Here is a 24,783-nt window from a genome sequence, read left to right as displayed (position 1 = left end):
AGGAATTCCTCCAGCAAGGAGCTGGGGAGGTGGAAGTTTAAAAAGAAACAGAATCAAGACAGTGTTGCATGCAACCCCATTACCTTCTGGAACTGCCATTGTCCTCCATGGGAGGTGCTTTGTTCTCTAACAGTGGCCAATTAACAGGAATGCTCCTCACCTGACTTCCTTACCTGGGACCAAGGACTTTAGTGATATTCACAGGCAGATGGGATGTATGTCACCTGTCCCCTTGATGCAGAGAGTCCAACACACACATTATTTCACAGCAAAGGAGAAAAGGGATTGTTAGAAACAGCATCTTGGACAAGCATACAAAGAGGAAAATAAAAGCAGCCAAGCAGCAGATTTCTGGCAGAGTTGCCTCAGAGCTTCTGAACAAGCCGCCACTGTTCTGTTCCATGACTGTCAGTGCATGGCATGGTTTTTCTAATTAGACTGCAACAATCCGAGCCCCCTCCTCCCCCCCTTCTGCCACCAGGGGAAGGCTCACCGCAGCAGCTGCCTCCATGGCAGATCTCAAAGTCTGTGTATAAAAGGAAATGGAGAGACAGAGATGGACTGGTCCAGAGTTAAAACCCAGTATCATAATAATATTAATGAATAATCATAGTATTAACAGTAAGAATGGTGCAGCCTAGTGGATGTAGGCCCTGTACACTGCAGACATGTCGTTGTCTGATTGGTCCAGTGCTTTTGCTCGTTTATAGACCTAGAGAAGAGAAATTAGAAAAGGATCAGTGCCTGCTCTTGTGCAAAGCCTTTCCCCAGAAGAAGAATTATTGCTGACCATTGCAAACCAGAGAACTGCATAGTATGTCAAGTAATTAGAACAGCGTAGTGCAGAACACACCAAGTCTTGTTGAGGCCATCCATGTTTACTGATGTGACATTCTAAGGTCTTCTACTACGATCAAAACAAATCCAATTCCATCCTAGTCAAAATATATTTCAATCACTGTTCCCCTGTCTTAGAGATTACTTAATTCTTAGATTTTTGTCTCTTGTTGACAAATGGCTCTATTGAAGAAATTTTGAGTAACACATATCTGAACACTGAACAGCTCTCACCTCGTTGGCAGCAGCTGCCATGGGAGTTGGGTGGTTGACAGAATCGCCCAGTGCAATAGCTAATCTAAGATCCTTCTGTATGTATTTCAGGTAGAAATCAGGTTTAAAGTTTCCTTGCAAGATATCTGTCGAAAAGAATGTGTGCAAAAAATAAGCATGACAAAAGTAAATCAAGTCCACATTGCAAGGGCATGCAATTCAACACCAAACTTCCCTTTCCCATGCTGATCACCAGGAACACTGTTTTTAGCTCTTCTGTTTCTCTGCTCTCTATCTTCATCTGGCCACAGCAGATAATGTCACTATTGCCCACTGACAAAGTGAGCTCAGATTTCTAAGCAGCTTGCCCTCCATTTCACTTAGTACCCTGCCCCAATGAAATCCTCACTGTGAACTCAAGTCCTAAGCAGGCTGTAGACAATGCAGAGCTTAGGGTGAATTCTCAGAAGCCCTGGCTATGAAGGGGAAGGAATGGAACTCAGCTTTTCATTTCCAGAATGCTTAAAATACCCAGAATCCCAGGCTGATAAAGATGGGATGGTTATTTTCTCCCTTCTGCCATTATCTGAAATGCTGCTACGTTGTGGCAAGTCCTATAATAAAACAATGTAAGAGAACTTTACTTTGGCACTTCTGGTCCAGGAAGATGCTGGCAAGTTGTCCCTGATTGAGGATATCCAGAAGGGTCTGTTGGGACTGGCCAGTCACTTGAGCCAAAGTCAGTCCTTCTGCTATCGTTGCCATGAAGCTGCCTTGGACCATGTTCACAATCAGCATCATCTTGGCAGCATTGCCTACTTCACCTGGGAGCAAGACATACCATTGGGCATTCCTCCAGAAGAGATACAGCAGCCTTGCTCCCCCATCCCACACAGTATTAACACTACCAGACTCTTCATATCACTTGGCAGCTCTCCCTTCCCCTGAAAGGCTTCAGAAAACTTACCTATTTTCCAAGCACTCAAAGGGAGAAATCATAACAAAGTACAATTTAAAATAAAAACATCATGGATCCTCCAAAATGAGCCAGTATTCAAAAAAGAAAACTTAGGCTGGAGGCTCTGAAATTGGCCAAGTTCCAGAAGAGCAGGCCAGTTTCCCATACTGCCCAAGGAGACAAGAAACAGATGACATACGCCTCTCAGACTCCTTGCTGGAATTCCCAGTTCTTGCACTGACTAAGAAACTGCTATCACACCCTTCATGTTTCAATTACCTAGAAAAAAAGAGGTCTTCCCCATCGCTTGGAAACAGCTACTGCAGTCCTCATATAAACCCCTGTCGCCAGCTGCCAGGATCACAAGCATCCCATCATTAGATAGCTGCTGATTTCCTGAGACCGGTGCTTCCAAAAAGCGACCACCCCGGGACACTATCACCTGGAAAAAGAGCATCTCTTGTTAGCTGTGCAGGAAAAGCACAAATTGATGCTGAGTAGGCAGCACAACAAGAACATTGTTTAGGGCATTCCTGTCCCTGAGGACAGAATTTGAAAGCAGAACAAATAGTTCAGACATATAAACAGGAGAGGAAAGCACTAACATGTGATGCGCTGCATCCTGCGCAAAGGGTACTCAAGACCAAAAGTTGCCCTCACACTCCAGCAATACTTTCCTGCACCCATCACTACCGTGCATATTTTAAGCAGCTGAACTTAGGTGCTTTTGCCATGGCATCCTGTAATGGCCAAGCAACCAGTGCTAAAGGTGTGCATGTGGTGTAGGAATCGCAGAAGATTGACTGTTATGATATTTTCCTCCGTTTTCCCCAAAGAGGAAAGGCCTTTGACAGATCTCTTCAGCCAGAGGTTTACTAGTATGTATGACTTCATTCTCCAAATTCATGTTGCACACTACTGCATCACCAATACGTCTGCTTAAAACTTCACCAAAACTAGCTCCCCTTCCTCGTGCAACAACACACACTGCCTTTAGGGTGGAGGATAACAATCAAGATACCAAAGAGGAAATCAAAGATACCACATCAGAAATAATCAGAACACTTCTACAGAAATCCTCTCTATAATAATATTTCTACAGAATGAAACATGAAGGCATTCTTTTTCCCCCAACCAGAACATTTAAAAAATAAGCAGATTATGCATTTTATAAATGTAAGGATAGTTATTAATCCAGACAGTGCTTCCTCTTCCAGTGTGCTACAGAATACCAATCTGGCTATAAATACTTCTTAAGGGATCAAAATTTGGCTCACTGTTTGCATTGGTGCCAGCTAACAGCCCTGCCAAATCTACAGGCTTTGTTGTTATCACCAGGGAACATCTCATCCAACTTTGTTTGCCGGTCAAGATTTGACCGTTTATTTTGTCTTATTTGCCTGGGACTTGAGTGTCTCCTAAAGAAGCCCAAAAATCTTCAGAAGCATCTTTATTATCAACAGATTACCACCTGAAGCGACAAGAACTGCAGTACTGCTGCTGAATCACAGACGTTAGAAGTTCAGTTCAATGTGATTACCTGGGCCAACTCTGTGACTGTATCCGCATCCACAGTGGACATATCCACGTAACACTTCCCTGGGCGAATCCCCTGCAACACTCCACTCGGACCAAGTACCAGCTGTGGGGAACAGAAGAGCGGTAAAGCAATAGGGTGTCTGCAAAGAAACTCCAATCCTGCAGGACAGCAGTTCAAGTGAGCCTGGCACTGCAGTGGTAGACTCCTAGAGGGATATCAAAACCTAACCCCCCAGGGATTATTTTTTAAAAAGTATGATTTTTATTGGGACGTTTATTTTTACATAGCTGCACTGCCCAGCATCTACGATGACCCAGGCTACCATGGTTAGTAGGAATCAGAACCAGTATTCAGTGACTGTATCTCGTAGTCTAGCTGGTGGAGGAAAAATAAGAGCTAATCCTTACATCCTTTGCTGCTTTTGGATCCGATACACAGGCAAAGGTGATGTCACAGGTAGAGACAACTTCAGCGGGGGTTCTTCCCAGCCGTGCCCCCTCCTGGATGAACAAATCACACTGCAAAAGTCACAAATCCAAACGTAAGAAAAATTAAGTACAGAGCAAATGGGTTCTCTAGCATTTGCTGAAACAAACTCTGCTGCTGGACCCAACTCAAAAGGAGCCAGGCATATTAATTACATAGCAACTGGGTTGTCTTCTGTTCGTTTGTCATGCCCCCCCCACACACACACTCACGGCGCCCTTTTGCAGCTTTTCTGAAACCCCAAGTGAAGAACTTCAAAAGAAAGACACAGGAAAAGAGAACACTTAGGTGAAATGATAAAGAGATTGAATGTTGTGGTTTTGGGAGGAGAGATGAAGGAAAAAAAATTGGTAAGCAGACATAGCAAAAGGTGTTACTGGACAGTAAGAGACTGACGTGTTTTAGTGGGCTGCTGCTTCAAAATCTTAGCTCCTTCTTACCCTATGCCCTCATACCATCCATGCTTTGCAGTTAAAAAAAAAAAATCTTTTAAACCCTTTTAACATAGTAACCACGGTGCCCTTCTTGCCTTTGATATATATTCTACAGTATCATCCGAGTTCCACATCTCCCCCAGTTACCTACTTTTCCTCCTCCACTACAAAGAATAATGCTGGCTAGAATGTAAGTGTAATATAAGCTCAATTTTCACTTTGAATACACCTATAAAATCCTCCTCATCCTGGTCTTATGACACAGCAAATTTTTAACAGAACCTTTGTTACTGCAACATGAACAGCACAATGGATGTGTAGGTGAAGCTGTGGTCAAGCAGTGCATCTTACCACACCACTCCCAGGATCAACTCCCCAGCACTTGGTCTTTTTGTCCACCTCCATGACACAATGATGTGGCTATTTACATCAGCAGTATTTCCAGAGGCACTTTACCTTGCATCCCTCAACACATATACAAGGTTGTTATTTTTCTGGCAACTCTCTCATCTCATACAAAATGGCAATGGTGTGGGGACTGTTCACCTAAGAGTGACCATACTAGGACAGACCATACTAGGACAGCTTCATCTAGTCAAAAGTGGCCACCAACAAGCACCTAGGAAATAACAGAACAAGGCAGCAAGCATATACTTGTGCTTCTTTGGCATCCTCTCCCAGGCACCACCGACTGGCGACTCCAGGCCTCCCCGAGTTAAGAGGTGGAAACTACATGTTTAGAAAAGGTTAAGTATCATCTGTACCTTGATCACATGCCTACCTTCTCGGCAGTCCGGTTCCAGACAGTGACAGTGTGACCCATCTTCAGTAAGTTGGAGACAATGCCACTTCCCATCAGGCCAAGTCCCAGAAACCCTATCCTGAGGGGAAGAGATAAACATTAATACAACAGAAAGCAACTGGTGTCAGCCTGTCATGGTCTTGGAAATGATGAAGAGCAAACCCTGGAACATCACCAGCAAAAAACTCCCAAAACCACAACAAAACCAAACATGTTCCACTGTGGCCACAGCTAGAATGGGCAGATACTGAGCTTTAAAAGCAAGCTGGTATTTATTTTGCTTACCAAGCATCCCTAACAATTTCCTGAAGAAAGTCTTTAGTCTGCTTCAGAAGACTATCTAAATATTAAAGGTTTGGGTGGTCTGGGGTTTTTTGTTTGTTTGTTTGCTTGGGGGGGGGGTTGTTTGTTTAGGGGTTGTTTGTTTTGTTTTATTAAAATTGCTGCTCTTGTGCTTTCTGTTGCCAGCCATTGCCTTATTGAAGATAAAGGGAAAATTCAGAGATCAACAGGTGCTAAAGGTGCTATTTTTAAACTAAGTCACATGTACAATGACTTGCTTATACTATTGAATGATACATTACAATCTTTATTTTAATAAAGCCCAGCAAGGACTACTGGGCTAAGCATCACGGACAGACCAAAGACCTAGTCCCTGCTCTACAGCTGCAACTTTGGACAGACGTAGAAAGGAAGTAATAGGCCAGTACAGGTCACCTACAATACAATAGTCCCAGGTACCAGCTGCCTTCCCCCATGCCTCCCCCCTGCCCCTCTCAAAACTGGCAAGAGTTTTGCTCCCCCCCCCTTCAAGAAAAAGGCAACACACTAACAAGTTCCATCCCTACAGTTACCTGCAACAGAAATTCCTTTGCAGTCATTGCTGCAAGGATGCTTTTATACCTCGTGCAGCTAGCTTCATACCAAAACCACAATTCTAGCAGGAGATTCTGAAGTGTTCAGTTACACATCTGATGTAACTTCACAACGAAATCTGCCTGGCAGTTCCCCAGTTAATTCTTCAGAATCAGCCACACTACAGATGTGCTGTGGCTTTCGCAAGCCACCCGCGCTCTCCCAGCTAGCCATGCTGCCTTTTGTTAGAGCAAACTAATTTAGACAGGTCAGAGCAAGTCACTATAGGCTCCTTAAATAGCCCAAACAAGGTCCACCCATTTTCAAGTCTCTAAAACAGAGGAGATACTCCTTCTCTCCCAACCTACCTCTGAACCACATTTTCCTGAGAGACTGTTTTACCTGAACAGCTTCATTGTTATTTTGGTTCCCCTGGAGTACAGTTGAGAACTGACATCCCATGAGAACGACCCCAACAGCAAACAGCAAGCTGTGGCCTGAACTCAATTTGAACAGAGCGGAAGTTACAGAGTGAAACAGGAAGCTAAAGTTAGGCTTCTCTCACTCTAGAAAGGAGAAGGGGGACGTTAGAAGAAACCAGAAAGCTCACGTGCTACACAGCAAAGCCCTTGTGCTGGGAGAACACGCCTCCCTCTTCCTCTTGTCTTCTACATGCTCAGGAGAGCAATTAAACGACCCCAGTCAACTGCCAGGCACTACTGGAGAAAGATACCCTATTATCTTTCTGCCTCATACAGCATTCAGAAGTACTGCTGCTTAATGTTCTGCAGTATGTCCTACAGGAAAAGGGCAACTGCAGAAAAGCCCTGAATTGCAAATGTACCTAGGCCAGACCTTATTCTGAATTTTCCTACTGTACAGCTCCTGTTTGTTTTTAGCTGCCTCCCTCCCCCCCACCCCCCCAAATCAGAGTTTCACACAAGGACAGAGGAGATCTGTAGTTAGAGGGAAACATTAGGTTTATTTATTCTCAGTGACAAGCTGGATAATGGCTGCATGTATGAGCTGGGAAGGAGAAAAAGGAAGGGAAATGGCTGAAGTGCGTTGGAGATCTTACTTTTTATCTGTAGGCGTGATACTGCCATTGACTGCTGTGCTGTCTGCTGCCTGGATGGAGGTGGATCCTGTTTCCTGGGGGGTGGAGGGGGAAGAGGGGTGGGGGTGGGGAAAAAAAAAAATAGAGTGCACAGCTCTGGAGGAACTGCAAGTCCTCATGACAATAAGGAAAATCCATCAAAACCAAGATTTGCCTTACCTCTTCACAAACCTTCAGCTTCTTCGTGATGGCCTGATAGCAGACAGCTGGCTGTATGGAGAAGACAAAGCATTCAGGGGACGGACAGTGCTGATTTGCTCTGCTGAGCAAACAGACCATATCCTTGTCACATAGAAACAGACAGCTCACCCACCCACCACCATCTGCAAAGCAGGAAAACTCTCAGGCTTCCCTCAATGGGAGAAAATAAAAACAAAAACCTTTCGCAACATACTAAGCTCTTCCTTTCCCACCCTGCCCCAGCCATTCAGCGTGTCTTCTGATACAGGTACTGCAAACTCCTTTCTGTAGTTCATATACATATAGGCTCCTCTAGAGGCAAGGATCCAGGGCATCCCTACTCTCTCGTTTGGCCCAAAGAAAACAGAGATCTCTAAAGCCTGCCATAGAGCACCTTGCCTCCTATCTATGCTCAGTATTGTCAATGCAGCTGTGGAAGCAAAACCTTCTTGTTAATATAAGAAGGCATGTGGCTTTCAACAAACTTTAAGGTAAAGGCTGCTCCTCCCCATGCTGCTTATTTTGAGCTTGTCTAGATTAAAACTGTTAGCTGCTCTTAATCATTCTGGCTCTGCCCAGATCCTCAGCTAGATATAAATCCTTTTTCATTTAAATTTGATCTTTCCTTTTCCTCCTGATGTTCACTGCTGAAGATAAAATCCTGCAAGGCTTCTGACTCTCAGGAGATAAATGGGCTACATTTTACATGGAGCTTTTCTGGTCCTGGAAATTCTCCTGCGATACTCAGTTAATTGACAAGTTCATCCAGATGAAGGAACCAGTAGGACAACCATCACAGACAATCAAACAACAGGGTTTTTAAACAGAAAAACAGCTTTTCCTGCTTCTCAGTGTTCAGTCTACAGAATTTACTAGAACAGATCTGTCAAATCCTGGTGCTAGATAATCTTTAATTACTTGAACTATTCACTGTACTCAATGCTAAATCATTCTAAACCTTAAGGTTAGGAAGTAATTCAACTACAAGATTGCATGTGAGAATCTAATTGCCACTAGCCCCCAAAGAACAGAATTTCAGAGCTCTTTATGCACACTCCTTGTACTTAGTCCCAGCAAAGGGCAGGATGCCAAGTTAGACAGACCAGCAGAATGATCCTGTCTGCCAAATCCTCACCTTCTCTGTCTGGCTCAGCAGAAAGTGATGGAAGTGTGGATCGCTGTCCTTCACAGGCTACAAAGAGAGAAAGTACAGGCTCAGAAACATTCCGAGAGAGTCACTGAGCAACCACAGCACAATTCCCTTGCTCTCCCAAGCTGCATGAGAACAATAGCTTAAGGTGGAAAATACAAAATGTATCAGCTGTTATCAAGCTGCCTGTTTCAATTAAGCAGTTTACATTATGTTTCATTCTCGAAACCAAAGCCATTCAAGTCAAATTCCTCATTTTTGGACATCTGTAGGAAAACGAAAGAAGATTGTGAGCAAGATTAACATGGGACAAAGAGATCTCATATCCTGCTTCTTCTTCTTCCCAAAGGGATGGAAACACTTATTTTCCAGCTTCCAAGGAACTCCGTAAAACAGCACTCTGGGAATTGGCTGGAGATTACACCTAGCACTGCCACATGCTAGGCAAACCCATATGAACAGCAACAAGGACCGTTAGGCCCAGGCATCTCACCTCCCCGATGAGCATCATATGCACTAACCTAGAGTCACACTGCTCTTACTCTGCTTTACTGACCACTTATTTATTTATGCACAAAAATGAAAGGTTTCCAAAAACTGCTTATGAGGGAAATCAAATGAAGCCACCCCATATGATAGTATCCAGACAGGGAGAGACTATCCACATCATCTCCTCCAGTTTTGGAAAGCCAGTCCCAGAAATACTTTTGAAACAAGAAGTGCAAAAATCAGTGCAGCAAGTTAAGTGTGAATCTGTAAATGGTTCCACAAAGACTGAAATCTCACTTTCAGCATACTTCCTAATTGCCCAGGATATTGTCTAGCTTTGTTACACTAGAGAATGACAGAATGAGAACGTCTTATTTTGTTCCTACAGGAGGAAGAGAAGATCTTGCTATTTTACAGCCCAGACAAAAGTTTCTAGATTTGCTTCCACAAACTCAGTTCCTAGATTATGTATGTTGTAAAGTTTCTCACCTCACTGACACTTGGCGGCCATTTAAATCCAGCCACTGTTCCAGTCATCACTCTCTTCACTGTACTTGACTCTGGAATTGTGAGGTCCTGAGGAGACAGAAGGAGGATCAGAAAGAGCTTACAGCCTGGCTCAGTGGCTGGCCACAGCACGTGAATCATATGAGCACACATACAGAGTTTTGAGAAGCACTACAAATGCCTTCCATTTCATATGCCCTTCCATGAAGAGTTCATATTTAAACACAGTGTATTATCAACACAGGTGACGTGAAGAAAACATGAACTGCCAACAAAGGAATTCAACCACAGTTATGGCTTCTGGAGAATGCATTCTTCATATGTAAGAGGAATCATTACACTTGTCTAATCACACAAAGAGCAGAGAAGCAAACGAACACACTCAATCCAGCATTTTCCTCTGGTGGATGCAAAAAGCTAAATAAATGGATGAAGAACATCACCACAGTCAGAGGTCTGAACTCTTCTAATCCTCCACTGTCATAAAAACATAGCCTACTTGTTAACAGGAGAACCTTCAAAGCATGAGGCTGATAGTCACATCAGCTCAAGTCTGCAGAATCCATGAGACAGAAACTGCTATGTGGACTGCCCCATTCACTCAACAGGCCCCAATTTGTAATGTCATGATAATACTTAACGTATTGGGTTGTGGTTTTTTTTAAACCGTTGAGCAGATTAAAATTTATCTTTCTTATTTCCCCAAGATATATAGGTTAAAATAGGTCTTTATGCTACAGGTCATAGACATAGGCTATAGACATATAGGTCTTTATGCTATGTGAAGAGAATGTGCAGGACTTATGCATAGTATGTGTTATCTTCCTGAAATGAGGGTTCAGAAATGGAATCACATTATCTCCCCTCCAAAATTACTTCCTGAAAATGCAGAATATACCTTAGTGTCAACGCAGAACCACAAGAGAAGCGCACTGTTTGCAAAAAAGGTAAGAGCAAGACTCCTGGAGGTAACCCAGATTGATGCAACCGTTTCATCTGTTAGCAGGGACAATTTAGACATCAGTCTCCAACCTTAAAGTGTCATTTCAGTCTAGGGAGAGCCTTGCACACTAAAACTGTCTCCTTAGAGACCATGCTGCTGTTTCAACTGGTAAAGCATGGATGAAGCCTGCTCTGATACCTATGAAGTCATGTTGGTCCTTTGAAAATATTCATATAAGCTTAAAAATGAGAGTATTTGAATGATCATGTATGCCTACTGAGCATTTCTAGATAGAGCACACCTCAGCAACAACTGGATCCTTGAATTTTGTGCATCTTTATTACTTGGAAAGCCAGAATTTGGACTGTGACAGGGCAAAAACCCCCAAATCCCAACACTGCAGTAATTCAGAACAGCGACATAAATGATTTCTACCCTAGGGCTAAGAATTTGGGGAAATTATGAGAACCAGGCAAGAAGACAACAAGATTTTAAAATTATTTCACAGGCTGAAAAATAAGGCAGTACTGTTATATTTTCATGGCAATTCCTTTAATTGTCAGTACTTTACTTTCCAGAAGCTATAAGGCTACTTTCCTACATTAATCTGCTTATTTTCATGGTCTGTGGCCAGACATTTATCACATAGCTGGCCACCTCTTTGTGATAAGCTGTTTAAAACCACTTTGCTTGCAATTTGCCAGTAAAATAATTTTTACTACCACAATTAACTCACTCAAAGCACTCCAATGCCCTGAGGTAGCTAACACAGTAAAACCTAAGCACACAATGTGTCAGCACGATCAGAATTCTCCCAGCCGTTAGTTTTGATCAATTTCAGAATGAATCTAGCTCAAAGACACAAAAGCATTTTGCAAGTGGAAAAAAAAAGCCCTGTGGCTTACTGTAACAGAAATTTGTGAAGATACAACATGCTCGTAGCAAGACACTTTGAAATGTGAATGTACATTGCCAGTAAAGTGTTTTCCTGCATCAGTCGAGTCACAAGTTCCGTAATTATTAGTAAGAAATCACAAATATACATCCATTCCTCCCCTCCTCCAACTCCCCCCAAAAGGAGAAACTGATGGGCTCTGTTGTACAGCCTGATTGAACAGAAGCTGGCTCTAAGAAAAAAAAAAAGGCCAGTATTTCCTTCATAGCTAATATCTGAGATGATCAGCTTCATTTTACTACATCAAGAAAGAGTTTGCTGTTCAACCAGTGAAGGCCAATCCATTCACAATTTTGGAGATCAAAGACTACCATCTTGACTTGCATCCTGAAGTGCACTGAAAGCAAAGATTGTGAAGCATAGCATAACGTGATCCCTTTGAAGCACAGCTGAGCAATCAGGCTGCCGCATGGTGTATCAGCTGAAGTCTCCCAATGGTCTTCAGGTGTAGTCTCCGATGGAGCATGTGCATTGTAATAATCCACTGAAATAATTATCCATTTGGAAAAGAAAGATCTGGACCACAACAGTGAGTTCCACCATAAATAAAAAGGCTGGAACTCTAGATGAGGATAGACAAAGTATTGGTGGCTATTGCTGCTGCCACAACATCCAGAAATAACAGGGAAGTAATGGGGATAAAATAATAATGCTCCAAGGTTGAACCTTTATAATGGAGGATGGAAATATATCCTATAGCATAGAAGCTGAAACAAATACAATTAATTCTTGTGGTGGATTCCCCAGGCTACAAGAGTTTCTTCTTTAAGCCCTAGCCCTTAAGAATGCCCCACCTTCTGTAAGTACTGAGGGTGAAGTTGAGTGACTACTAATCACTTAATCATACAAAGTAGATGAGATGGGAGAAGTCAGGAATCAGATGAAGACCCACATCTCTTCACTAATCCTGCCCACACAAACTGAACTTGAGGGATGGCAAGATGAAAGGTGGAGTCTCACAACACAGCTCTCAAAGCTCTCTCAAAGATATGAAGAGAGCCACTCAAAATAACTAACTGGTAAAAGTTACAGGAAGAATCAACAATATGCTTGCCAAAGGTATCAGGCAGCCAAATGGTCTAGAAGTAGTAACATGGAACAGCTTAAAAAAAACTGATACTGAACTGACTCTTCCTGCTGGCCTGTTAGTCAAGGTGCCAGTCAACCCTAGAGTCCATCTGCAAAGTCCACAGGGCACTGGCGGACATGCACAACACAAACCTTCTCATCCTTGGGTGGACGCCCCCGCTTTCGGGGGCTCTGATCCTGGGCTCTTTTCAAAGGTGATTTTGATCCTCTCTCTGATGATACAGAAGAGACCCTCTTTTTTCCTTCCCCTGTGCCCTTCTTCAACTTCCCTTCAGACAAACTGGCTTTGCGTTTCTCTTCACCAGTGGATTGCTTGCCTCTTTCTTCACTGGAATTACGACGATTCTTCTCTTCATTGGAGTTATGGGAAGACGCCTGAGAGATTACAGAATAGAAGATGGTAAGGAAAGAAGAGAAGAGCTGGAATGATTTTCATGCAAAACCAAGGATGTGAAGGACCCTGTGCTGATTACTATCAAGCAAAACAGCAGCACAGTAACTTGAAAACTAGATATTTTTTAGCCCTTTGAAGTCAGCGAGTGAAGTTCCTGGTTAGTTCTCCTGCAAAAACACATCAGTTTAAGTAAGTGAGTAACAGAACAGGCCACTTGAAGACTTGCTGGGAGCGCGTGCACATATATGCACTTCCAATACACTAAAGACAAGATTAGTAGATATCAAATTCTAGCCCAAGACTTCAGACTGATTTATCATATCATCTTAAACAGATCAATTAGCCTCTTCAGTTTCTCCATCAGTTTAACAACACTTTTTTCCCACCAAACAAGATTGAATGGGGAAGAAGAAGTGGGAGGGACGGACGGACACCACAAAGGAATGAAAACGAACCCCTCCTCAACTTGCCACAGGCAACAAACTCCTTTCACATAAAAATGTATCTGACCATCATTCATGCCAAGACTTGTTTTGATGCACACAGTAAAAAAGAACACACTCACCTGGTCCTTGCCTTTGGTTTTTCTAAGAAACTCCTCTACAGCATCCACGGCTTGCTGGAAGCGCTTACCCTTGTTAATCTTTATCATTTCCTCTTTGTGAGGGTGATAAGGCTTCAGCTGCTCCACTTTGATCCAAGCACTAGAAACAAAAAAAAAAAGTTAGTTATATTCTCCAAACAGCAACTTTCTCAACCATCCCACTTTTAGAAACACACAGATACACTTTTTTTCTCCAGAGCAACTGATGATAGCAGCCCAAACTGACTTGCTTTCTACAACCTGAAGGGCTGCAATTTCTGCATTCACCGAGAACTTTCTTCTGACACTTTTACTTGGTTTCTCTCTCAAGTTTTATATCCTCTCATGCTAGCAGTACTCCGCTCTAAGCTTTATTCATATTCTCTATCAGCAAGACAGCTTTTGGATGTGATCATAGGTTTAGAACAAAGGCAGTCTAGTGACTGCTCTTGCATCACCAGGAGGAACACCCACAATGCCTCCACAAATGGTAGCCAATAATATGAATCTTCGAGAGGTTGTTGAAAGCAGAGGCCACTTAACAATTCTAAGCCATCAATACCATGCACACACAAGTGTCTGCAAAAACTGGAGAAAAAACCCCAAAATTATGTATCTCACAATAGAGATGACCAGAAATAAAGTGAGGGCAAACACCACAGCTCTTTGCTGAACATATTTCTGAGGTACCTTGATATTCTGCATGAAAACAACATTTTCACTTTTGAGGAAAAAGAACTGTTTTCTTCACTGTTGATATTTTAAGATAAACTGGTACAGTAGCAGAGTATTAACCTGACTGCAGTCCTATGAGGAAACTCAAATGACTTCCCTGTTTCCATTGCTGCTAAATAGGACTTCTTGACATTTACCAAATGATTAAGTGGTCAAGTACTCGGTGACAACTCCACTTTCCTTCAAGTTGGCAAGCTCTTCTACCACTCCTTCACTGTAGCTTAGTGGAATGCCTTTACTTTCAACATCCCTTGTGGCTCTCACAGGGATTAGACTACCTTCTTCTCTCCCCACATTCAAACCCAGGCTTATCAGCCACACTGTTACAAAGGTACTTCCATCCTACTGAAAACAGACCTGTATAAGTTTTAGAAAAGCTTTTCCTGAGCTAGGATGGCCAACAGTGCTTCTTAGCATACAGCAGCCCAGCACACAGTAAAAACCAGTCAAACTGATTTTGTCTGGTCCCAAAACATCTCTATGTTACAAACATGGACTAGCCATGATTATAGGTTTTAAATATTCTCCAGTGCTGTCTAGCTCCTGCAAGCAGGTGAAGTGGTTTAATAGCTGCATCTTCAGACACTGTAAGCGTCACGTCATACAGCTTAACTGAACATAAAGGTGAAAATAATAATAATAATGCTTTGCTGGATCTTGCTTGTCCGCTCTTCACGAAGTAGTAAAGCCCAGTAAACTCTTTAAAACTTCATGGAGATCTTTCTCTTCACTGGCATTAGCCACTGTTTGTAGTCAGGAATCAACTTGCTTAAGGTAGACTGAAACTTTTTGGGTTGCATTTGGAGAGATGAGGCCTCCTGCTAGAACTGACTACAAAAATGCTAGAATCCTTTCCACACTGCCAGTATAGCCTACACCATGATTCCACCATAGCCTGGAAGCAGAACCCAATAATACTCTTTTGCACACAAAGCTGAATCCTTTTGCTTAGTTTACCTCTTCTTCATAATAACTGACTTAAAGTAATATAATAAGTCAAATCATTACTTTCAGACTAGAGCCTCCCATCCAGCAGCTATTCAGAGAACCCCTCCTAGTTGCCCAGACTTTATAGTGAAACGCATCTTAAAATTCTCTCATACTCCAAAGCTCTTCTGTGTGGCACAAAGCGTTCCTAGGTACTAGACAACATCAGCTCGTGAAAAGCCTTTCCATTATGTATATAAAGAAAACAAAATTTTGGAGTACTTTATAATAAAGCATGTTAAACATTGTTGCCAGATTTGAATTTCTAAACAAAAATAACTTTTTTCTATCAAGGCATTCTCTTGAGTTTCTGCATATCCTATCCCTCCTCACTGCACATGTTCATTAGCTTCCTTTCTCATTACTTTTCCTTTGGTATGGAGAAAGTCTGAAGCACAAAGCTTTCTGGCTCCTGCCTTCGAAGGTACATCTTGGCACTTGTGATCCCTCAGGACAAAGAGCTACAGATCTCAGAGACAAACTAATAAGTGAAAAACAGTCTTAAATGCTGCCTCAGGGTTAAAAATAAATTTTAAAAAAGGAAAAAAGAAAATTAAAAAAATAATTAAAAACAATCTGTATTTTCCTTTCCAGTTTATCCTTTGTGTGTCACCTACCTGGACAACCTTCTATAAGATATGAACATGTCTTTTGACACCAGATGTCCATAAAGCGTTTTGTGCAATGTTTCAGACACTTGAAAGTGAAAGAACTTTCCAAACAAAATAATTCATGTTTATACACAAGATCTCTCTCAAGCAATAACCTCAAAGCCAATGAAGGCCAATATTGAGATAAGAGGTCTCTAGGATGCAACATATAAAAGGAACTACTATTTCTCTCCTGACTTAGCAATGAATTAATGCTCTAGAAAAGCATTAGTGACATTACATTACTGAAGATGTCATATTTAAGACGAAATTGTATTCATACTGCTGCACAGTCATATGGTATCTGCAAAGAATGGGCTAAATGGAAAGTGAAAAGATGTAAAAAAAGATACGTTAGTAATGGGTTTCTCTGCTCAGTTCTCCATACCTTTCCTCATTCCCTCCAAAATGTCATTCTTATAAAACCACTACTCACATAAACTCCACGTTATATTCATGAACAATAATCAAAACTTAGAATGCTTGTAAAGCAGAGGCAAGTATGAATGTGACCTGGAGCTGCATGGAAAACAGTGCCACAGAAGAGATGCAATGAGAGATACCGGATTGAAATCCATGATATGAGCTTAGCATAGGCAAGGAGACCTTAAAACCCACAACTTTCTAGCCACTCTCTTCCAGTCTAAAGATATCAATTCCTAATGATAAACTGGAGAAATGAAAGTGAAGGAATCTCAACAAATACTCACTTTTTGCAAGCCTTACAGTTAGGGATGGAAAACAGTGGCACTGTATCTCCAAATTTCTATTACTTACTGGGAAAAATTTTGTAAAGTACACTGTAAAGTAAAGTACACTGTAAAGTAAAGTACACTGTAAAGTAAAGTACACTGTAAAGTAAAGTACACTGTAAAGTAAATTTCACATGTAAATTTTGTACACTGTAGCATTTAGTGTGGGCATCTAAACTGCTAACACAACCATTTTTGAAAGTCAAAAGATAATTGCTTGGTTATTTACAAGCCCAGTGTGTGTGAGCACACAACAGAGAAATCAAGACGGGTTTCCTGCTGTTAAAAGGGAGCGCTCCAATTTTTATCAGTAAAACAACTCAAATGGCTGAACTCTGGAATTTGATATGTAAAACCTCTTAATGAAAAAAAATACAAAAATGACCACACTAAATTAGAATAAACATCCATGCAGCTAAAAGGAGGGAATACTTAGCAAAAGAAAACAATCAGCAGGGCAACACTGAAAAAAATTCTAGGTATTATATTTTTCAAATTTGTGCAATAAAAAAATTTTGCAGAGTACTTACGCATCCAAAGATATCAGTAAGAGGTAGAAAAGTTTTGACTATAGTAATTTTCAGCTATGGCACTCTGCTTGCAGAGATGTCTGTAACAACATTCCACCTGGCTCTGCTATACAGCAGTTTGGCTACAGCAACATAGAGCTCTGCATGGGATAATCTGCCTAACTGAGAAACACCAGCAATGTAAACTAACCCTCTGTCAGCTTAGCCTACACCTTCTGGCTCCTCAGATTGCCAGAGTACCACATCCAACACCCAGCAAACTTTAAGCAAGTGTTTTCTGATGTCAGGACCTGAAAGAACATTTTAGAAAGACTACATCCAGAAATTTCCCCCTTCTTGAGAACCAGGGAGAACAGTGGCAGAAGAAGAGGGTAGGTGTTTGCATCTCAACAAGATATGGAGGATGGGAAGGCAATGAGTGCTGTGCTAAAAATCACTGTGCCTGATGGAAATAGGCTGCAGATTATTATACTTATCTTGGATTGCAAGCTTGCTCCAATTTTTCCTTAATATATCAAGTCAGGAAGTGCCCCTTGACCCCACCACATTTAGTGAGACTATTTAGTTTTGTACTGATGCTTCAAAAAGGTGCTATGAGTAAGAATGGACTGCTCCAGCTTCCTGTTAAGACTTTGATATACATGACTTGCAAGACCATTTGGCTATTACAGAATATCTAAGGGGGGAAAAAGGGTGGGATGGGAGGTGAATGCATGCATTTGTATACACATCTCTGACAACTGCAGGACTCTCCCTAGTACTTCTATGAAACACAGCAGAATGATACCTTCAAAGCAATTATTTTATTTTTTTTTTAGTTTTGACAACATCATAATGAATTCCCAAGCAGGCCATGAAATGTAAGAATATTTTGAACTGGATGAAGCACATCAAGAAAGGCTTGTAGGCTGTGGGCCTGCCAGTCTATTAGTTCTAACTACTAAATGCAATAAATGCATGTATATAGCAATGTGTAAGTTCTTACATTGCAGAACTTGACTACTGGAATGATCTACAAAGATTTCCTATGACAAGACTGTAGCTTGGGAAATAAAAGGGGATCTTAAAAACTAGCTGAAAAGCACAGTTAGAAACACAGATAAGAGGTCAAAGTTCCACTGCTATTTAGAAAGACTAAAACAAAATTGTTTTTTATACTCCCATAATTGGATGTGGTTACATGCTTGCCAGGTCTATGGGCAGGAAACATCAATTCTTCTTGATTTTAGATGAGACACTCAGAAAAATAACTTGTAGGCAGACTAGAAAAATCTCCTTATCAATTTGGAGAACAAGTAAATAAGAGACATTACATGAGTATGTTCATCACAATTAAGGCAATCACTTAGAATAGGACATGGATATTATATTACTACTATGAACATCAAGGTGGCTTTCACTGTGGTAAAGCATAGGTGTACTTCACAGTTTAAACAAATAAGCAAATTGTTCTTCCATGGGTAGAGAATCCTTATTTTCCAGAAAACCTATTTACTTTGAAGTGACAGAAGCAACTAACTCCACCAACACAATAAACATAAGGAGCATAGAGCTCAGTAGAAACTGTATCAAAGCCAGGTCTTAAAGCACCGTTTGAATGCACTCATGCTCTCACATTTATGTCTTTGGCTAAAACTGCTTCTAGTTAATGTATTTCCTTAGTCACTGCAGCATAGCACTGGGCCAGTCAGTATTAGTATTCAATTCACAGGTAAAGAAAAATGCATTTTCTTCTGTGCTGTATCTTAAGCTATTCAGGATTTTACAAATAACCAAAACTGATCTATACACTACACTAAAACCACTTCCAAACTCATCAGTATGTTTTTATTCACTTGTCCACTCCACTCAGATGTATGCACACCAGTTCTTACTTCTAAGCAGCTTTCTCCTTAATCTTTGGTATGGCAAACTGGAGCCATGTAAGTCAGGAGGAAACAATTTTTAACTAGCCTGAAACAGCGGCATTTCTGGCCACAGCAGTCACCTGGGAATCCTCAGAAGAAAGCAAAACTACCAAGTCTGAGATTGCCTACCCATCGACAAACTGGCAATCACGTTCAGAAGTTTTTGAGAGGGATTCCACCCAGCAACTAGCATCATCTTCACCTTACACACACTGGACAATAAGCAAATAGCTTATATCCAGATCCTCACCTGTTAAACTTTGACTTACTTTGAGTAAGGCAATAATAGAGGAGCTGTAAAAATGGATCATTGTATAGTAATGTCACCTTACAAACTTCAAAGTGGCAGAAAGAGCAAAGTGCTAGAAAACAGAAGCAACATGCACTAGAATATCAGCATGAGTCAGCGTACTCATCACACCACGACTACAGTCCGTGACAGAGCTTTGCATCCTCCTATTCATCATGCTGTTCATTATGTAGAGTAGTGACATTTTGTCAGTTATGTATTTCCACTTACTGTTTAAACACACCTAGAAAAAAGTATTTGCAAAACCCATTAGTTTACTTGCACAAAATAAGTAAAAGGATTTTCCCTTCATGCTCATATTTTAAGTGAAATCATTTAAATTTTTCCTGATTTGGTTCATTGATTATGCTCAAAGATAAGGATTTTCTCAAGCAGCACATTGGTTAGAACAGCATGGTTCTAACCAGCACACTCTTTTAGAGTTCCAAGTCAGGACAGAATAGGCACACAAGCGTCTCTCTTCTGTCTATCAACATTATTTTAAGAGAACAACAAAGGGGACGGTATTTATTTCTATTTAATTGTCAGGTAGGGTATGCCAGTCAAAATGAGCAAATTTCTAAACCATGATTATCTAGCAGGAAATGATTAAATTTCACAAGCTGGAGACGGAGCAGGAGGGAGAGACACAACGACCACACTACCTTACTGTGCCAAAAGACTGGATTTTCCCTAGCCAGAGCTCTAGAATCGTGTAATAAATCCCAATTATTTTGCAGCTCTGAACTCTTCATTTGCAATCATGCTGCTAATCTCAGCTACAGTACGCCAGACATATGACCACTTTTTCCAAACTTGTCTTAATACAAAATTTCTCTGTGTTTGATTCAATAACATGTAATACAAGAATTGAGAACAATCAGGACAGAAATAGTCAATCTCAAATTTTAGACCTTGATTAGCTCAAATAACCATGTTTAACAACAACATCACCACCAAAAACCACTGTCTACCCTAAAATCAACCTTCACCTGCCTTACATTACTAGAGATCCAACAAAACATTCCTATTAGCATGCAGCATTCACTTCTACTCCATCAAGTTTAGACCTCAGTTCTCAATGGAAAATGATTTTTAAATATTGAGCAAAAATAATTTAGCAGTCAAAAATAATTTCCATAAGAAACATCCATTAAATGGTCTCAGTTCTTGTCACCTTTTTTCCAAAGAAGTAAAGGGTTTTCTAGTCTTACACAGATATTTGTAATTTCCTCCCTTACTGCATGACTTAATGCAAAAGAGCAAAAAATAAAGGGAAAAACTGAAAATTTAGCAAAATAATTTTCAGTTTCATGAAATACCCAAGTTCTCAGGTTTTTGGGTTTTTTCCCAGTTTGTAAGTGTCTAAGTCTAAGACAACTGTGATTTTGTACATGTGTTTGGAATCAATAAATTCTGCCTTGCAAAAAGGTAGTCTGTAACAGTTTTGGCTTTCCTATACTAGAGTCTTCCCAAAGCACAGCAAGAACATTTTCAGTCATCAGGTGTGACAGAATATTATTTTACAAATGGCAAGTATATAGCTATTTTATTTTTCTGCCAGAAAAAGAAGTGAATACTCTTAGCTGTACCTTTCTCATACATGGTTACATGCTAAAATCTAACCCAGTCACGTCACACCTACTCCCCTAAAAATGGCAAGCTACCGAGAACTTTTCTTCACAGTGGCAACTAAAATCCTAACATGGTTGAGTATGCAAGTCTTTAGTCTTCATACACCCACACAAGCGGCTACAGCATGCAACAATAGTTGAATTTTTTTTGTGTGTAGATCAAAGACAATCCTTTGCAAAGCTACACTGCACTGTGTTAGTAAATATTTCTTCCATGAAAGATCCATATTATATGGCATAGTATTTTCACCAGATGAAAACAAGCAGGTACATACTGATCTTCTGTTCCAAAAAACTTCACAAAGAAGCACTTTTTTCCACGTGGTTTCTTCAGATCTTTAGGTGGATTAACAATCTGAAGGCGATTAGAAGTGAAAGTTAAAAAGCACATAATGAAAATTTATACTCTGTGATTTTACTGTCATATGTTACAGCTATTGTAGATTTTTTTTTTTTTAATCTGACTAGGAAGAGAACTTGAATCTGTTATAAGTCTTTCAAGTAAATATGTATTTTCTTAGATATGGGTATGCTGCAGCAGAGTTAAAAAGTACCCAAACTCCACTGATACATCACTACATTCTTAGTGAGGTTTTCTTCTCCCTATTCCCAACAGATAAGCTAGCAATCTTTTTTTAAATTTAGAAAGCCAAATGGCATTAATAAAAGTTTGTTGCAATTAGGTAACTTCTAAAATTTACATTTAAAGCTTTGTCTTACTCCCAGAATAGATTGCTTCTAAAGCTTAAAATATTAGTAAAGAGAAAAGCTGCCATTCAGTTACACAGGTGACACCTGAAAGACTGCAGGGTAGCCTGGACTTAACTTGATCCAATAACCACAGTGAAACCAAATGTTTATGGTTGTCACTCACATTGACAACACTTTTCCCTGCTGCATGCTGTTAATCTCAGCATGCTTAGTCCTCATACCTACAGCAAAAACAAAACCAAAGTTCTTTCAGAGAAGTAGAAATAATAAAAATGGCAGAAATAATTCAATTGTTTTAAAAATCTTTTTGGCCTTTCATCAGAAAAAAAACAACCAAACCAGACGAGAAAGTTTAACTATTCCCTACCCCCAGAATTATTACTCAAAAAACATAGCTCTAAAACAGTATCTTGAGAAGCCAGACTCTTTATTTCTATTATTTAACACAGTGCATTTAACCAATTTACTACGGGAGGAAAGAAACTTGTCTTGCAGAAAGTGATAGATATTAAATAACTAAATTTGGGAAACACAATCAGTTCCAGAGCTGGATGAACTGCTCTCTGTTGCTTTTCATTCCATCTGAATTAACAGCTGTTAGTGACAGGCTGAACTTCTAGATCAGCTAAAGCCCTAAACTGGTTCACAGTTCAGATTTGTGGGGTATGTATTTAAAAACAAAACAAAACAAACAAACAAAACCACCAAGAAACCCAATATTAATCTTTAACTGAAATGCTTTTTAGGCAAAGCTTTCTCTGTGCAGAAAGAAAAAGCAAAAACAAATAAACAAAAACCAGGAAAGCAATAATAAAAATAGAAACAAATCAAACCTCACCTTTCCTGGCCATGGAGGATACCTGCCCAGCTTCCCCCTAGAGAAAAAAGAAAGTATTAGGCGCTAGAACCAGAGAAAAAACAACAATCCCTGGTCTACCTTTTTGTTTTATGTCATATTTTTCATATTAAGAGAGTTACAACTTAGAGTCAAAACCTACCGTGAAAAACAAGACGCGCAGTTGACACACAAGCATTATACAATTAGATACCTGAACCTAAACTAAGCCTCTAAACAGTCTGCGTGAACTCACTGGACTGTAAGAACTTAAGTGAACAGAACAGCAGCAGCACACCTATTGCCTAGAAGATACAGTGCTAGAGCATTTATTACTCTTGTAAGACTGGATATTCCCTCACAAGGAACTGAAAAAAGTATTGACGCAGGCAATCAAACCAAAGTTCAGGTTGGTAACTTATGTCCATCTGGACAGAACAGTCTAGTGAGCATAGCAACCACCAATTTCCAGCTCAGAGAGACAAGATTCTTGGAAGTTCTCACAGGAAAGCAGTAACGGCAGGACCCCCTGAACAGATGTTCCATTACTACTTTATTCAGGTGCTCGCCACCACAGTAAGGCATGCTAAAGATATGAGAGTGCCATAAGAAAGGCAGAAAAGTTTATTTCCTATGCTTGCAAATATTTCCATTACGAAAACTACACAAAACTACTTCTTCACAGAGGAGGAAGAGAGACGTTAGTCTTAGCCCTCAGCACGGTGGCTTTATCATTATCTTACCCTTGTCACTTACTCGGGCTGCAATACTCTCACAAAACCTCATCAGTCATTGTCTTGCAAGAGACCGGTAAAGAACCTGTGGAGTGCACCAGCTCCTGAACCAAAAATACTCAGCAAGTGGCACTGCAGCCCCTCCTGAGGTGGCAATGCTACACAGATGATTCAGTAGCAATGGTCAGGCAAGAACATCGCCAAGAGCTGTAACTGTGACCATGTCTCATATTCGATGCTTCCATTCTTGTACTGAACAGGACATTCATCAAAGCCTTTCATATGTTACTGACTTATTGTTACAGTTCTTCTGCAATGGCTCTAGGGATTGTACCCGTCTAGGTTGTCATGTACAAAACTAAAGCAGGATAATCTGCATTCCAACACTGAGAGCAGTGCACTCCCCAAATCCTTGTTTGAAAAAAATTTGCTAAGAGAAACCAATCTTTACTTACTTTGCTATATAAATTAGACAACTTCACAGCACTGTCAATTTTTCAGATGAGAAACTGCAGTTGTCACAGCCTGAAGCACGTGCTTCTTTTTATCTGGGACATAAATATAAATGCATGCACTTGCGTGTCGGGGATTAGCTACTTCTTGCAAGCCCTAGCAGGGCACCCTAGCCTATCAAGTACCGTAGAGCACATGGACTTAAAAATCAGCGCTTACAGGGCTCGATGGAATCCCCTCAGTTCTCCTGATCAGGAAATACAAAATCACAGCTCTCTGACTAGTTGAGAGTAAATGGCTTCTGTGAGCTTCAACAGGGACATTCTGACCTGCAAAAAACTGCCGTTTTCCCGGATTGCTGTGTTGCTTCATTAAAGTACTACCAAGAAACGGTATCGGTGCTCTCCCTAAACGCCTACTAACTTATTTATGTCCCTTCTCACCTCCCTTGGGAGAGGACCGTCTTTCCAACGGAGCCCCGCAATGATCGCCCCTCTGTCCCGCTCCCCTCACCCCCCTCCATCTTACACGCGTTCTTTTATGCGCCGCCTCCCGTTAGTCTCCGGTGCTGTCCCGGCTAAGAGCCGAGCCTGCCTCCCCTCGGCCCGCTCCAGCCCAGTCCCGTGGCCCCAGACTGCCCCCCGCCGCCGCCCCTCCTCATACCGCCGCCCGGGCCGCGGCCCCGCCGCCACCTGCCCTGCCATGCCCCTCCCTCCCCTCAGCTGCACCTGGGAGTTCCACGCGGCTACGGGGTGACAGCCCTCGGCCCGGCCCGTCTCGGCTCCCGCCGCGCTCCCCCGGGCCGGGCACAGCCCCACCGCCGCCCCGCCTGCGCCTCCGCTGCCACAGGAGGAGCCTCAGCCTTATTCCGGAAGAGGTGTCTGTCCCGCCGTCCACCGCCGGCACCCGCGGCCGCCGCCCTACTCTGCCCCGCCACCGCCCGGCCTGCACAGCCACTCACCACACCAGGTCTCCGAGCCTCAGACTCACGGCCGCCATCTTACCGACAGAGCCACCAGCCGCACCGCGCAAGG

General features: G+C 41.5%; 1 protein-coding gene across 6 annotated transcripts; it reads right to left on the bottom strand.

The window, feature by feature from the left end:
- Positions 1–559: 559 nt before the first annotated feature.
- Positions 560–24,783, bottom strand: GLYR1 (glyoxylate reductase 1 homolog). Of its 6 annotated transcripts, none has more exons than XM_072878652.1 (16): positions 24,711–24,783; positions 22,566–22,602; positions 21,292–21,371; positions 13,515–13,653; positions 12,688–12,930; positions 9,551–9,637; positions 8,558–8,614; positions 7,402–7,452; positions 7,204–7,277; positions 5,250–5,349; positions 3,956–4,066; positions 3,549–3,650; positions 2,288–2,450; positions 1,695–1,874; positions 1,072–1,196; positions 560–712 (listed from the first exon to the last, which is right to left on the bottom strand). In XM_072878652.1, exons 1-16 carry the CDS (start codon positions 24,746–24,748, stop codon positions 638–640), a joined length of 1,662 nt encoding a protein of 553 aa, XP_072734753.1. In that variant the 5' UTR covers positions 24,749–24,783; the 3' UTR covers positions 560–637. The 6 variants fall into 6 exon arrangements, with proteins under 6 accessions (XP_072734753.1, XP_072734754.1, XP_072734758.1 ...); XM_072878653.1 differs by having other exon boundaries at positions 3,549–3,647; XM_072878657.1 differs by having other exon boundaries at positions 24,754–24,772.

The sequence above is a fragment of the Ciconia boyciana genome, chromosome 13, assembly GCF_034638445.1.
Source record: "Ciconia boyciana chromosome 13, ASM3463844v1, whole genome shotgun sequence".
In the NCBI taxonomy this organism is placed as follows: Eukaryota; Metazoa; Chordata; class Aves; order Ciconiiformes; family Ciconiidae; genus Ciconia; species Ciconia boyciana.
This window is presented reverse-complemented; position numbering and strand designations above follow the sequence as displayed.